Raw genomic sequence first — 16,675 nt, 5'->3', positions numbered from 1 at the left:
AAACCTAGCAAAGGTATTCGGGGATGACCAAGAGGCTGCTGCACAAATAGCCTCCAGAGAAACCCCAGTCATGGCGGCCCATGACACACTAATGCTCCTGGTGGAATGGCATCGTACACCAGCAGGGGGCTGGCGGCCCTGTAGAACGTAAGCTTGTTCTACCACGTCCACAATCCAACGTGCCAGACGCTGTTTAGAAAGGGCCTGCCCCTTGCGGGGCCCAGCATAGCAAACAAACAGACTATTAGACTGCCGGAGGGAAGCTGTGAGTCTGACATATGCCTCTAGTGCCCGAACAGGGCAGAGAGGCTCATCGGCCCCACCTGCATCAAGGCGAGCAAGCTGGAGGGGCACAGCATGGCTCGCAGTAGAGGCCACTTTGGGAAGAAAAGCAGCGTCAGGCCAGAGTGTGACGCCAGAACCAGCCGGGTTCCAGCGGCAACAGGACTCATGAACAGACAACGCATGGAGCTCACCCACCCGTTTTGCTGAAGCCATGGCGAGGAGAAAAGCTGTCTTTTTTGACACGCACTCAAGACTCGCCTCCGCCAATGGTTCAAATGGAGGAGATCGCAGGGCGGCGAGGACAAGGGAGAGGTCCCACACGGGCACAACAGGGCGTGTGGGAGGGCGCAAGCGACGGGCGCCTCTCAGAAACAAAGAAATATCTTTGTTACGGCCAACTGTTTCCCCACTCATCCCTGAATGCCAGCAAGAGATGGCAGCAACATAAACTTTCAGAGTGGAAGGAGACCGACCTTGGGAGAGCAGTCCTTGAAGGAAGGTCAAAATAACAGAAACAGGGCAGTGCACCGGGTCCTCGTGTCTTGCCTGACACCAGCTGCTAAAAACTTTCCACTTATGAGTGTACACCAGTCGCGTGGAAGGGGCCCTGGCATTAGTCATTGTATGCCCGATGTCTCCGTCATACTCGGAGAAGGACACGCCGGGCCCTGTAGCGGCCAAACCCAGAGATGGAGGCGACTGGGGTTGGGATGCAGGATCTGACCACCCAGTTGTGACAGGAGGTCCTTCCTGCGGGGAAGAGGCATCGGAGAGCTGCAACAGAGCCTGTGCAGCAGTGGAAACCAGGTCCTCCCCGGCCACCGGGGGGCTACCAGAACGACCTGATGCCCTTCCTGAAGGACCCTCAGGAGTGTTGGGCCTATCAGGGGAAGTGGCGGAAACGCATAGAGCAGCACCCTGGGCCAGTCGTGTGCCAGCGCATCCTGACCCAGGGGACTGGCACTGTCTGCCAGGGAGAACCACAGGGGGCAATGTGTTGTCTCCTTGGATGCGAACAGATCTACAGCCGCCCTTCCGTACCTCTGCCAAATGATCTCCACTACCTCCGGATGGAGCCTCCACTCCCCCGGTGGTGGGCGTCCCCGAGAGAGAATATCGGCCGGAACATTCTGGACCCCTGGAATGTGGGCTGCTCTGAGGCTGGTAAAAAGAGGGGCCGCCCAAGTCAAGAGCTTCTGGGTCAGCCTCAGCAGGGCTATCGACCGTGTTCCCCCCTGATGGTTGATATGAAACACCACCGAAGTATTGTCCGACCGCACCAGGACATGCCTGTGGCGCAGGCCTGGGAGGAAGTGTTGCAACGCCCGCCGCACAGCCTCTAGCTCCAGGACGTTGATGTGCTGCCGCTTTTCCTGCGGAGACCATGTCCCTCGGGCAATCTGCCGCTGCCACGACGCCCCCCACCCTGTGGTGGATGCGTCGGTAGAGACGACCTCCCGTCGAGACGGCAGAGAGCCCAGTGGAACCCCCCGGGTCATAAATGCTGCATCCCGCCACTGAGCCAGTGACGCGAGGCAATAAGAGGACACCCGCAGCCTCTTGCGGCGGTGCGGCGTAAGAGAAGGGTCCAGCCTCTGGCTGTTGAGCCACATTTGCAGTGGTCGCAGAGACAGCAGCCCCAGGGGTGTTACCGCAGCAGCCGCAGTCAGCATGCCCAATAGACGAAGATAGAGAATAAAGGGGGGTGCATGGCCGGGCAGAAAAGCGGGCAGCATCTGCAGAATGCTCTCGACACGCTGAGGCGATGGTCGAGCAGTCATGGTTAAGGAGTCCATCGTGATGCCGAGAAACGTGACCACCTGAGATGGAACCAAGTTGCTCTTCTGCCAGTTCACATGAAGACCCAACAGCTCTATATGATCGAGCAGCGTGCGTGTGTCTGCAGCGGCTTGAGCTTCTGTGGGCGCACAGATGAGCCAGTCGTCCAAGTAGGGCAGGATCTTCAGCTCCTTGGCCTGCAGAGGACACAGGGCCACAGCTACGCACCGCGTGAACACACGTGGGGACAGGGAGAGGCCGAACGGAAGGACTCTGAACTGAAAATGCTTGCCCTGAAACGCAAAGCGGAGGAACTGCTGATGATGCCGTGCAATCGGGACATGAAAGTATGCGTCCTTCAAGTCGACCAAGGTGAACCAGTCGCCTGGGGAGACTGCCTGAAGCACATCCCTGACGCTCAACATGTGGAAGGGGATAGCCTTCAAGAAAACATTCAGACCTCTCAGGTCCAAAATTGGGCGGAGTCCGCCAGTCTTTTTTGGGACTAAAAAATATTTTGAGTAAAAGCCCCCTGGATCCTGCAGGGGGTCGACAGGCAATATAGCGCCCTTGGCCAGCAAGGCGTCTATCTCTTGGCTCAGAGTCTGAGCCATTTCCAGGCCGTGAATCACCGTCATCCTGACTCGACCAGGAACTGGGGGGCGGCGGCGGAACTGTAGTGCATAACCCCGGGTAATTGTAGACACCACCCACGGATCGGGAACGAGAGCGGCCCAACAACTGAGCTGGTCCGGGGTAAAGTGTCCCACCGCCAGCTCGGTGATGTCATTTCCGAGACCCCCTGCCCTTAAGAGGGCGGGAGGGCCGCCGAGGAAACTGTCCGGGTCGGGAAGCGACCCGAGCAGGTCCTGCAGTAGGCGCTGCAGTAGGTGCCGCAGCAGGTCGCGGCGGCCCCATGGGGGGTGTAGTCCGAGCAACATATGTGCGCGAAAGAGATGCCGAGGCACCCGCAGCAGGATGCCGCGATGGTCTGCGATGAAGGCCAGCCAACTGCTGCTTGGTACGGGAAGCCTGGGCCGACCGCTCCAAGGCTGCAAGTGCAGCAGAGCCAAACAACTCCCCCGGAACCACTGGAAGGCTCATCAGGGTCCGTCTACAGGCTTCAGTCAAAGGAGACTGAGCCAGCCACACTTGACGGCGTGCCTGAACCAGGGTGGACAGGACACGGCCGGTTTCCCTTGACAAAAGGGCAAAGGCATGAAGCGATGCGTCCAACAGCCCCCGAGTGGGCGCGTCAATTGCAAAGCCTTCCAAGGAGGCTGAGAGACCTAGTAACAAATGAGACAACGAGTTACCAAGCCGCCCTAAACGAGACCCCGCATCATAGGCCCTGCACAGCAGGTCATCAGTCACCCGGCACTGAGGACGAGGACACCTGGCGTTAGTTCTCAAAGCCTCATCTGGCGCCACAATGAGGGATGCTATTGCGGGCTCAACAGAAGGCATATGGCCCAAGCCAAACTTGGGCGCATCTTGCATGGCCGCCAGAACCCTGCCATCAGAGGTCGGCCGTGAGAAGACCTTAGTGTCTGCCCAACAGGTATGAACCTCTTTAACATATTCGGCTGATGGGGGAACCATAAAGGACGACCTAGCAGGAGGACGTCGAAAGAACGCACTGGAAGTCACAGGTTGGTTCTGCGGAGCATCCAGCTGCAACCGGGCAAAAGCAGTTTTTAACGCACCCACTATAGAATCGTCCTCTTCCGACCGAGAATCGGAAGAGATATGCGAACCGGCATCCGACAGATGCGAGCCGGAGTCAAGCTGATCCTGAAAATCAGTACCCGATGCTGCTAGGGAAATAGCATCGTCCTCCAAGGCAGAGAGTCCTGAACCCATGCTCTGCACTGGGTCAGGGTCTTCAACCAAGCCCGCGCCACGTCCGTCCCTGAGGGACTCCAGCAGCGCTTTCATCTCCTTCAACTCAGAAGTAAGATGAGCCACCTGCCCAGATAAGCCCTCGGAATCCGTAGGGCTTCTCTTGGTCCTCTTCCGGGGGGGCCCCGCAGCCTCAGGTCCGTACGCTTCCTAGGCTGGCCGGTGCCCTGACAGTCAGCTAAGCGAGCATTACGCAGGGACAAGGGAAGAACAGAACAATTAGGGCAGGCCGCTTCAGTCAAGGCCTCCCTTAGGTGATCCGGTCCCAAACAAGAGGGACAGAGGTCATGCCCATCCTCTAACTGGAGAGGGGCCAAACAAGCTCTGCAGCACGGCACGTCCAACATCATGTGCTCGCAGGACTAGGTCAGGTCGAGCTGAAAACGCTACTCTTGACACTAGCAGACGAGCAAATAGGCCAGGAAACCCGGTCGAGCAGAACACGCCACCAGGGGTTCCCCAGCAGTGGAAAAGCTGCAAAGAGCACTGTGAGGGAAGCCGAACGCGGCTGCTCACAATGAGAAGGCGAGCCCGAAAACGGCCGCAATTAACTTAATAGGCAAGCTCGGGAACGGCTGCCCGGTAAATGAAGGAGGCAAGCTCGGGAACGGCTGCCCGGTAAATAAAGGAGGCAAGCCCGAAAACGGCTGCACGGTAAACGAAGGAGGCAAGCCCGAAAACGGCTGCACGGTAAATAAAGGAGGCAAGCCCGAAAACGGCTGCACGGTAAATGAAGGAGGCAAGCTCGGGAACGGCTGCCCGGTAAATGAAGGAGGCAAGCCCGAAAACGGCTGCACGGTAAACGAAGGAGGCAAGCCCGAAAATGGCTGCACGGTAAATAAAGGAGGCAAGCTCGGGAACGGCTGCCCGGTAAATAAAGGAGGCAAGCCCGAAAACGGCTGCACGGTAAACGGAGGAGGCAAGCCCGAAAACGGCTGCACGGTAAACGGAGGAGGCAAGCCCGAAAACGGCTGCACGGTAATGAGACGCAAGCTCAATCAGTATATGTAAGCCAACACGGCCGCAATTTGCCAAGATAAAGGCAAGCCGCAAGAACGGCTGTAGAGTAAATAAGAAACGCACGCCCAAAAGCGGGAGCGATTAACAAAATATGCACCAACCAAAAACCAAACGGCAAGCAACAGGTTGGTCGGAGTCGCCAAAAAGGCAAAAGGAAATCGACGCAGGGAGCGAACGCGTCCCGCTTCCCGTCGAATAAAGGAAAACAACTTACCAATCGAAGAAAGAGTTGTAATAAGAATAGCTTGCGCAGCCTCTGGAGGGCGAGAAAATCCTCGCAGCCCCGACCGTAGTCTCGAGGCTACCAGCGACAAGCAACAATCAGTGACTTACCACCTGCACAACCTGCATGCGAGAAGATTGAAAGGGACTGAGCTGTCGCTGTCACGTGACTATATGGGCTCCGGAGTCACCGGGGGTCACACGTGACTATGTTGGTATAAGATTCTCGACCTGTGCATGCGCAAGAGTGATCATTCAGTGCTTTAAGCACCGCCTCTGGCGGTCAGTAGGGATGAAATAGAACCAGCGATCTGACCGACTTTACAGCCGTTAAACTTTCCCAAGACGATGTCCCAGGCACACGGTTTACTGGCCGCACTGTCGAAGAACACACCAACCTTCAGCTCAAACGATGGCTTGAGGTTCGATGGCTTAAAAAGACTGGAAAACTGGCCGAGATGATGAACGGTAAGCTTTGTTTTTTTTTCCTGCGCGGCGGTCATGGCAGCGTCGGCCGTTTTTTTTTTTTTGTTGTTTGCAATCACCGTCCAGGAATGGGTATATGTTTAATGTTTGTCTCATTTGAAATGTTTTTGAGTAAGCTATCCTGGTAGCAGGCTATCATGTTAGCGCCTGCTACCATGACAGCCTATATGCTGTCATGGTAGCAGGCGCTACTTTATTAACATGTCGGCCACCAAAATACTCTTACCTTGACTTGATGTCGCTGGAATTGGGTCAGGATGTTCTTCGGTTGTGCCCTTTCCTCCGACAAAATGCTTGCTACATATGTACTTGAATTTGGTAACTTTTTCCGGGTTGAACTGTTGTGTAGGCCGACCGCCCCGGTGTTCCAAGCACACACATTTCTCCTTGGCAGTCTTGAAGAAAACATCCTTCATATGCGGCCGATCAGCGTACCTCGAGTCGCTGTTGCACGTTCCATAGCAACAATGTTTAAAAACCATGGTTTTAGATTTGGAAAAAGCAGTCGTTTACCGAGTAAAACCTAGGCTAACGCACGTCTCTTTTAAAGCAAAGCAGCGGCGGATTTTCAGGAGTTTGCCCCACTGTGTACCACGTGATGTGACGTCATTGTGACGTTGTGTTTCTAAAAATAGCTCGCGCGCTGTACCGCATTAACTCAATCGCAAATTTAAAGACGAAAGGAAGGAGATGCAGTTAAAAAGGTTCCATTCTGCTAAAGGTAAAGAGTTAGTTATGATTTTTATTGTTGCTATTGTTTACAATTGCTGGCAACGTGATTATTGATCATACGTTGTTGGGCATGTTAGATCAGCACGTCTGATTTGTAGAGTCTTTTGTTAGGTCACTCTACTATGCATCATGTCACTGCCCCTTCTCGGTTTTCAGCCGTCCCCTCCTCTGTTCGCTGGCACTCAACTGGGTTCAGGCTTTCGGTGTCCAGAGTCAGAAGCCATCTGGAGAGTCTGACAGGGGCAAGGCAACCAGGTGAAATCCTCAGAGCTGGAACTGATCAACATCAGGCAGGCAAACAAGAAACAGTGGATGGTCTTCTCACACGAAGGCTTTCAAGAATCTGGCAGCTACACACTGGGAGAGGCAGGAATAGTGAGTTCAGCTTGTGTACCAACAACTCTTATCAGATCCACAGCAGGTGTAGCTGCTCTGCCCTAATCGCTGGAGCTGAGCTGAGGGAGCAGAGCGTGACGTCACCGTCACTGCAGACAGGAATCTCTGCTAAAACAGACAGAGAGAAACAGAATCATTACACTATGACCCAGTTACATTAAAGGTCTCACTTGAACTGATATAAGCCCAGCAGGCAAAAGCCGTGAACACAAAACTTCATTTTAAGAATGCCGAGTGGCCAACGTTGGGATCGAGTGGTCTATTTTTTATATTTTAGCAGTCAGCCACGCAGGCAGCGCGTCAGCTTATGAGGGGAGAACAAAACATAGCCTGAGTTTGACACCCTCATTTCCAGCTCAGAGCACCCCAGTTTCAAACGCTTCCTTTAGTGTCAGGTCATACCGAACAGAGAAGCTGTAGATCAAATGTCACAGTCCTGCTTTCATGTATACTGCTTCAGCGCAGTATAAACCTCCACATCTTCAGACTTGTTTACACACATGCCAGCTTGTGAAAATGGGTCTCACTGAGTCCCCACCTCCCAGAATATCTGCTGCTTGTTATTAGAATAACATGTTACTACAGTTTAATTTCCCTTTGCTTTTAGGAGTAAATCTCTATGCTGAGTTACACTTTATCTCTGCCCGATGCTTATCTTGGACTTTTTATACAGCAACCCCCAAAATACCAGTACAAGAGACTGGTGACCCCATTTCAGTAAGCGGGATTTATTTTTCCTATCTTTTTGGAAATGATGAGAATAAAGTTGTACAATTACAAGAATAAAGTAATATTTTTGTAAGAACTCTTACAAAGAAGTGCAGCCCTTCCCCCTGACCCCACTTTGGGACCCCCACATCTAAGGGAATTTGTTAACCTTAATTGCAAAGATTATTTGGTGAGAGGACAAGGTGTGGTGAGAGCGTGCAGACAGGATGAAGATATTCCATTTATTCTGTATCTATTTGCAAAAGACTTCTGGCCAAACAATAAGCAAGAACTGTCTGTCAAAAATCTTACTCTTTAATTACAAGCAATTTAATTAAAGTAGTCAATCAAGTTCCAGCATTATGTAGAAATAATCAGTCAACCGCATGCTAAACATTTTTCGTATTAATCAAACACTAAAATTAAAAATCTTTTTTGCAACTTGCCTAAAGATTTTGCCTTTTACTCTTTGACGCTTAGGAGCGTTATCAACAAAAAAACGTCGGCAAATGGGTTGATTGCATTTTAAAGACATTCCAGGTAAATCGTTCCTCACTAGCTTGTTACAAGTTAGACGTGCATAGAGTCAGTTTTCACCCGCTTCGGATGTTATCATCCCATAGAATGGCGATTATCAGTGGTTATCAGCCCCATTGAATAGCCTCAGTTGGTCCCTGCTCGTGCACCCGCTTCGGATGTTATCATCCCATAGAATGGCGATTATCAGTGGTTATCAGCCCCATTGAATAGCCTCAGTTGGTCCCTGCTCTGCCTGCTATCAGGCTGTTATTAACCATTCTATCGGTGATAACAGCCGCTTGTCGCGAATAGAACCTTTTTTTTTGTTTTTTTACCTTTTTTTAAAAACCTTTATTCATAATGTATCTGCGAATTTGAACAGGATATTAAGAATTTACTAAAAATTCAAAAGCCAAACGTATCATAAGATTTTAATTAGGTATTGTAATAATCGTTACAGTATTTAAAAACAACTCACTAAAATCTAAAACCGGAGTTTTTTTTTTCCTGTTTTGTTTATTTTTGTTCGCTTTTTTAAAGACTTATATTTCCAATATGCCTTTTATTTCTTTGGATTTTTTCCAATAATTCACTCAAAATAAATGCCAAAATTTAACATACTTGGTTAATTTTATTGGATCGTGTTCTCTCAATACATGCCGTGTTTTTATCTTCCGGTCGTGCAATTTCATATATATATATATATATATATATATATATATATATATATATATATATATATATATATATATATATATATATATATATATATATATATATATATATATATATATATATATATATATATATATATATATATATATATATATAATGAAATGAAAAGGTATATTCTAGAGTTATGGAGTTATGTAGTGTTATGAGTTGTCCAACCTCATAGCCTTCCACTAGGTGGCTGTATGTACATCCGAAGTTGCTTGCAATCCATTAATAATGATAAGAAGAAGTTAGGGTTGGCCCTAATCTTATTTTTAATTAAAAAAAATAAAAATACGGATGGATTTGCTCATATGATTATATGAAAATCTGTGTTTGTACCATATGAAAATGTTTAATATTTGTATTAGTAGTAATAATAATAAATTACGGATTGCAACCGACAAAAGATTAGAGAAGAAGAAGAAGCTTACGTCATTCGACGCGACACTTTCCACGGTCGGAGCTGGTGAGTAGACCCTGAATCTGTCAAATAAAAATGTAGTAAAAAACCTCAAAAGACCGAAGGTCTACATTTATAAATCTGCTGATGGTAGTTCTATGAGTTAATGTTAGCGAGTATGTGGCACAGCATGTGTTTGTACAGATTTAGACACGTTTTTACCACTATTTGGTAGAAAAAAGGCTACTAAAAGCCAGTCAGGTTCAAATGTAGCTGTCCTTCATACCTTTAATAACAATGTGCTAAAATTTTGTTTTTTTATTATGATTTTATGCTTCTCGGTGTTACAGTATTTCTGTCTTCTTTCTGTTTTCTCCCACTTTAGAACCATGCCTAAATATAAGAGCAGTGTCCGTTGTAAGACCAAAAAAATAAAACTAACTCGGAAAACCATCGGTGCTCGGGCGAAATCTTCCTACATTCCCTCACATGCAGGCTCATCTGACACCAACACTGTTTTTCCCTCATCACATGACATTTGTACTGAAAACTCAGAGGAAGAAGGGACCGCGTATACCAGGGCAAAAAGGAAGGAGCTGAGCCTATGGGATACACTAAAAGATCAGGTCTTGGAAGAGTCCTATAAGTCCTCCGCTCCTTTCTCTGACATGTGCTCTGTGTGCAAGAAACCTGGAGTATACCGCTGTCTGGAATGCAGCAGAAGCAGTGTTTTTTGCAAGGATTGTGTCTACACAGTACACATAAATTCTTTGCACCTCCCTGAAAAGTGGAATGTAAGTTCATTTTTGTTGAATGTACTAATAAATATTGTAATTGATATGTATAGAATGAGAATGAGTTCTTAATTGCATAAAATTCGATTTTTCTCTGTCCTTTTTTGTGTCTCTTTAGAAAACCTGCTATGAGGCTGCTTTCCAGCAGTTGGTGTTGCATTTAAGTGGGGATCACAGTACCCATGTTGTTTACTCCAGAGATGTAAAGACTTTTGTCAACACAGGTATGTTTTTACACTGTAATTTTTTAATTAATTAATTTTGTGTGTGTGTATATATATATATATATATATAGATATATATATATATATAGATATATATATATATATCTATATATATATATATATATATATATATATATATATATATATATATATATATATATATATATATATATACTGCTCAAAAAAATAAAGGGAACACTCAAATAAGACATCCTAGATCTGAATGAATGAAATATTCTCATTGAATACTTGTTCTGTACAAAGTTGAATGTGGACAACAGCAGGTGAAATTGATTGTCAATCAGTGTTGCTTCCTAAGTGGACAGTTTGATTTCACAGAAGTTTGATTTACTTGGAGTTATATTGTGTTGTTTAAGTGTTCCTTTTTTGAGCAGTGTGTGTGTATATATATATATATATATATATATATATATATATATATATATATATATATATATATATATATATATATATATATATATATATATTCTACAAAATTCTAAATCTTATTTAGTAAAATTTATGTTTTCACTTTATGAGTATTAATCTTGTCCCATGTGAATATATGTTTATGTGACTTTTTATTGTGGAATAACTTTTTATTCTTCTTTGTTGTTATTTATACTTGGATACACAAATATAGAAAACTACATAAATACATAGATTGGAGGGGAAGCTCAGTTAAAGACAACACATGTTAAGTTAAACACAGTTAAAGTGGCAAGTCTGCGTTGGTTTGTACATGTTTAAAGAAGGGATATATCATCCATCCATTGCCTTCTGCTTATCTGGGGTCAGGTCACCCAAGTAACAGCATAATTAAGGATTCCCAGACTTCCCTCTACCCAGCCAATTGGGCCAGCTCCTCGGGTGTAATCCCAATACATCCTACACCAGTGGTGCCCAAAGTCGGTCCTCGAAGGCCAGCATTTTGCAGATTTTAGTTCTGTCCCTGGTTTAATGCACTTGGATCCAGTGATGGCTCAGTAGAAGAACATTGACCTGCTGGAAAGGTTGTTACCACCACCACAGAGAGAACTAAAACATGCAGAATGAAGGTGCTCGAGGACGAATTTTGGTCACCCCTGTCCTATTCCATCTTAGAAGCATAGATGTGGCTCGGTGGTCCCTAAAGGGAGCAGTAATAAAAAGATCAACTCCTCATATAGATATCATGTATTTGTTATACAACTTATAAAATCGAAGTATAAGTATAACACATATTGTGGACTGATTTAATTCTGAGTTCTATAAAACAGTGTATTTATTCACTCTGTGAGATAAAAAATGGAATGATTCTTCAGTAATCTTTTTTCTTTCTTTGTCTTTTTAGGTCATCTCATTAATTGCAAAGTTTCTTTTTGTAAATGCGAACCTGAGGTCTGCACTCTTCTGAAATATGGCCTTTGGCCTGCTTCACCGGAGAAGCCACAGACTGCTTTTTCAATGGCTCTTCTTGAGCTATTTGTCCATCTTTCTTTGGAGTGCCAGATCTCTGTAGAGGGATTCATCAACACCTTACGGTGGAAAAACAATCTTACTGTTATGGAGGTAGTGAGAAAAAGATGTCCTAGTAAATATGTCAACAATATTGCAACTTTTTTATTCTGTTTAATATATTAAATATTTCTTTAAATTAATGTCACTGATGGCATTTCCAGTAGACTAGATGTATTATTTACTGCTTTCTCATTTAGAATTTTTTTTTTTACAGTATTTATTTATTTATTTTACTTATGTACCTTTGGAATTAATAGATTAAACATAAGTACTGTGACTCTTTTTACTACAGGTTAATATGCTGTACAGAGCCCTAGTAGGAGAGTCTATTTCCCAGTTTCGCCATTATCACTTCCGACGAAGGTCACTAGTTGGCCTTTGTGACCAATTTGATGATGGCACAGTGTGCCCGGCATGCATAAAGGTTGGACACACTGAGATAGATTTGTAATATACTTTTAGAAGACATTAGTACAATGGACAAATGTCATTTTGAGAGCTTTGAGACTTATCCTTATTCTTGCTGTTTATTTTTCAGACTGATGGCACTGTAATTGTGGCTTTGGATGCCAACTTTGGCCTTGTACGAAAAAAGAGCTCTGGAAGTAGTATCACTGAGCCATTGCAGGGTAACAGAATGTTTGTCAGGGATGAAGATGTTGAAGAGTATGTCAGGTCAAATCCTGACAACTGTCAACCAACAGAGGTGAGTAAATATCATATCTCATTTTCTATTCTGGTAACTTTCTTATTTATTTTTAGTCAATGCTTTTTAAAAAATACCCTTAAAAGGAATTTTATGACAGATATATATCTTTCTAATTTTAAAATATTTTCACGTTCATTTATTTTGACACAATTTGTATATTCCTCACGTTTTATGTGTTTCACTGAGAACCTCTTTCCTTTATTTTTTAGAACTGTAGCAAGTTTAAAGCTGGCAATGCACTTCGTTCCCAAAACCAGCAAAAAAAATTAGACATAACTGGTGTATTTGGAGCATCATGTCGCCACGAGGTTCCACTGATATTTCTTAACATGACACATGGAGAAAGGTGAGTTTTTAAAGTGTATTTGGATGACTTTAACATAACATCATCCAATTATTTGAAAGACTCTTGGATTATTTTTTATACATTATCTTATGCTGTTATCAAACTATTTTTTAACAGACTTGCATATCCTAAATATGTCATCACAGAGCTGATGAAAAAATATAAAGAAAAAAAACATTAATCTGCATGTCCTTTATGACATTGCATGTGTCCTGTCCAGACATTTCCGTGTGAGTATAATTCTTAATGTCCGAGTTCTTTATAATATAACAACAATAGTGACACACTGTCTGTCATTGAACAGAAAACTGGAGAAGGAATCCCAAAAGGACTTTCCCTGGCGGTACCAGCATTTCATGTGTATGGGCATAAACTGCAGTGTCAGGTATTTTTTGGGTTGTTCTAAAGTTAGTCTACCAAATTCAACATCTTGTTACATCATATATACATATTGTTCACCCTGTTGCTATAAAGCAGCATGACAATTGAAAATGAGCTTAATTGTTTCAAATACCATGATATATTCCTTTTCTCTTTTCTTGTTCTGTTTCCAACACAAACTGGATAACATCAGTGTTATGTATGGTTTTTTGGCCTCAGCAGTATTTTCATGACACTTATGTGTTTTTGCTTATGTACTTTGTATATTTTAATTGTATTACAGCTCCAGGGTTAAGTGATATTTATAATTAAAAATTTAATATTGAGAATATTTACTTATATTTTCATTATTAATTATATTTTAAAATTTCATATGGCCTCCAAAAAACAACATTGCCATTGATAATAACCTTTGTGTCCATTTGTAATTGTTACAGGTCTACATGATGTCCAATATATTAGGCTCCATATTGGGTGTTGCACACTTTACAGTTATGACTAATTATGTTAATCAGATCATGTACAGCACGCGACGAGTTCCTGGATTTGGACTAACAGATGGTGAATGCATGGAGAGGTTATGGTCGTTTTTGAGAAGATTTTCTCGAGTGACTAAAGAGATGACTCCCTCCCATCGCCTTGACCTTCTCACAAACGCACTCCTGTACTATGGTAGAAGAAAATCTGCAGATCTAGGTGCAGTATATGTCCATAGTTTATTTAATAATTTACTGAAACTTTTTTAATTGAACTTCAAACACTGTCCGTTATTTACAGATGTGCAGCTTCTTCAGAGGTGGGACAAAGCCGAGAAGATTGCGAGTATTGCTGAGGAAGAGATTTCTGCAGTTTTGAAAGAGTCACCGAGTAAGCTTGTCTTAATTGAAACCTTTTGATTGCAAAAAAAGTTTTGTATTCATTTATTTATTTTTCCTTTGTCCAAAGTAAGCATTTCTGAACATGACCTACAACAATGGATGGAAACACAGAGACATGTAGCCCAAGCTGCACATTTAAAAACTAGAGACAAAGGTATGTTTTTTTTCTGTTTTATTTCATTTGTTGTTTTTTTTGTTTTTTTGTTTGTTTTTTTCATTTGTGTCAAGGGGCAATGTTGTGAGTGTCTTTCAAAGCTGCTTTGACTACATCTAAACAGAGTTTGAATATCTTTTTTGACTTTGACACTTGTAATGAACTGGATTGTTTATGGTTCTTAAATTAATTGAACTATATTACATTGAAATTAAAAAATGCTTTGTGTAGCACCCTTCCATGGGCTGCCACATTAACGTGGTGGAGGGGTTTGAGTGTCCCAATGATCCTAGGAGCTATACTGTCGGAGCCTTTATGCCCCTGGTAGGGTCACCCAAGGCAGACAGATCCTAGGAGAGGAACCAGACAAAGCGCAGCCATAACACCCCTTATGCATTACCACTGGAGACAGTCTTCCCTTGCATGGACGCCGTTCACCTGGTTCCCGTTTTGTTGCCAGAGCTGGAGGTGTGGCACATTTCAGTTAGTCTGTTGGCCGTGCTTTCAACCATGCACCCAAGCGGCCGAAAACAGTTTCCTATGCAGGGTGCCTTAGTCATATAGGCCGACTGCTGCTAAGCGGAAAAAGATGTACGAATGTTTATCCTAAAGGGAAATTAAATTTTGATGTAATTCGTATTATTTCCAATTATTCACAGAGATACTGGATTGTTCAATAACATACATTGTTGACTTATCTACAGAGATTGTTCCAAGATGGAAGAGGAACTATGTGATGAAGCTGACCGAAATCAACCAGCTCAGGTATGATCCTTTTTTGAATACCAAATCAGTAGGCAGATTGGTGGTGTGTCTGTAATGATGAGGGCGCTGCAAAGGTCTGCAGTTTTCAAGACATGTAGTAAATACAAAAAAAATTAGTCAAATGTCTCGATTTGGTGGTTGTTCCATGTTCCTAACCTCACCTATGGGAAGCAGCCTCACTACTAGGCACTAACCTCAGACATGCATAAGATAATGTATAAACATTGTGAAATACTTACACAAGAGTTACAATGTTGCCACATTAATGACAAAGTATTAAGTTCAGCTAATTATACAAGCTATGCCAATATAAAGTCTTTGTTTTCATTTTTAGATCCGGATCACATCAACAGGACTCACTCATTGAAGATGAATCACAGTAAGTGACAGAAATTTGTACTCTTCTATATTTGAACAACAGTTCTCGCCTCAAGTAAAGAAACTGTGCGTTGTTTTTTTTTTTTTTTTTTTTTTTTTTTTTTTTTTTGTGGTTAGACTGGACAGGGATCTTCGAATAATTGAGAGACACCATGCTGTAAAACGAAGATGGGTCCCTTCGGATGACATTTTCCAGAGAACACTGAGAGATGTTGACCAGGAACTTAGAGGTCAGCTGATACAACGAGCACAAAATGAAGCAAGGGAGAGGGCCACTCTTCTGAACCTGAAAAGAAGATATAATGGTAACGCTACTTCTTTTCTAGACTGTATGGTCATTAGCAAAATTGAAGCTAAAAGGTCTTGTGGTTGAATCCCAGCATGTGGTAAACCTAAATTTAATCTTTATGTTATCCCTGCATCATGCATATGTTCACTCTGGGTACTTAAGCTTCTTTATGCAGTGTAAGAAGTGACTGGTTTATTCCAACTTGTCCTTTGTCATGGGTATGTGCTTTTGATGTGTATGGTTATTTATCTTTGGTGTATGAATATGTTTCTTGGGTGTATCCTGTTTTTCACCTAATGCCCGTTGTAAATAGGCACAGATAAGTGAGTATTGTAATACATCCATTTTCTAATGGACATTCAATGATCTTATGCATTACTGCAGATATTAAGTCACTGTAAGAACTATCAGTCTTTATATTCTGAGGATAACTTTTTAAGAGTACAATTAAAATATCATTCAATTATTGGCAGTAATAGATTTTGACCTACAAACTGAGATTTCCTTATGCGAACTTTAGTGTCATGTTGAATATCTTGTGTAGAATTGGCTGCCACTACTTGTGTTCACAAAATCCAAATTGAGATAAACACTATTTCAGATGTTGACTTTTTATTATGTTTATTTATTCTGCATTTTTTAACTACATGCACCGTATTTCTGTGCCTCAGCGCTTGCTCCTCTCCCTCCCCTCCTTTCCCTCGGAGCAGGTGCTTTCTGGGCGTCAGTGCGCACTGACGAGAGCAATAGAGATTTGTCTGGTCAGAGCGGCGACTGACTGAGAAACCTGTCGCTGTGAAAGGTGATGAGAATGTTATAAACTGTAACAGTCTAGAAGTGCATTGAGCTGAAAAGAGGGAGACTTCAGCTGCTGGATCGTGCGTAAAGACGCAGCGGGAACCTCTGTGTGCTTCAGTGTTGCTGCTAAATGGGAAATTGTTGACCATAAAGGCTTGATGAAACTCAGCCTGATTCACCAATCAGGTTATAGATTTACAATGATAAACAACCCATAGATGAATGTGTAACAGTATAATTATTCGGTCAATAATTAAAATGTACTTAATTTTATTCAGTATTATTTGAACAAT

The 16,675-nt window shown here is 43.6% G+C and overlaps 1 protein-coding gene across 4 annotated transcripts; it reads left to right on the top strand.

Moving 5' to 3' along the window:
- Window positions 1–8,882: 8,882 nt before the first annotated feature.
- On the top strand, window positions 8,883–16,179 carry LOC118562899. 4 transcript variants are annotated; one of them, XM_036136065.1, is made up of 14 exons: window positions 8,883–9,232; window positions 9,552–9,960; window positions 10,079–10,184; window positions 11,518–11,735; window positions 11,977–12,108; window positions 12,223–12,390; window positions 12,603–12,739; window positions 13,044–13,124; window positions 13,636–13,816; window positions 13,898–13,987; window positions 14,066–14,152; window positions 14,857–14,917; window positions 15,252–15,296; window positions 15,413–16,179. In XM_036136065.1, the coding sequence occupies exons 2-9, from the start codon at window positions 9,556–9,558 to the stop codon at window positions 13,673–13,675; spliced, it is 1,287 nt and encodes a 428-aa protein (XP_035991958.1). In that variant the 5' UTR covers window positions 8,883–9,232; window positions 9,552–9,555; the 3' UTR covers window positions 13,676–13,816; window positions 13,898–13,987; window positions 14,066–14,152; window positions 14,857–14,917; window positions 15,252–15,296; window positions 15,413–16,179. The 4 variants fall into 4 exon arrangements, 3 of the variants coding, with proteins under 3 accessions (XP_035991958.1, XP_035991957.1, XP_035991956.1); XM_036136064.1 differs by lacking the exon at window positions 8,883–9,232 and adding an exon at window positions 12,857–12,969 and having other exon boundaries at window positions 9,331–9,960; XR_004930870.1 differs by lacking the exons at window positions 8,883–9,232; window positions 11,518–11,735 and adding an exon at window positions 12,857–12,969 and having other exon boundaries at window positions 9,331–9,960.
- Window positions 16,180–16,675: the final 496 nt, after the last annotated feature.

Source organism: Fundulus heteroclitus, chromosome 4 (assembly GCF_011125445.2).
Source record: "Fundulus heteroclitus isolate FHET01 chromosome 4, MU-UCD_Fhet_4.1, whole genome shotgun sequence".
Classification (NCBI taxonomy): Eukaryota; Metazoa; Chordata; class Actinopteri; order Cyprinodontiformes; family Fundulidae; genus Fundulus; species Fundulus heteroclitus.
The sequence above is the reverse complement of the archived record's forward strand: the minus strand, read 5'-3'. Positions and strand labels throughout refer to the sequence as shown.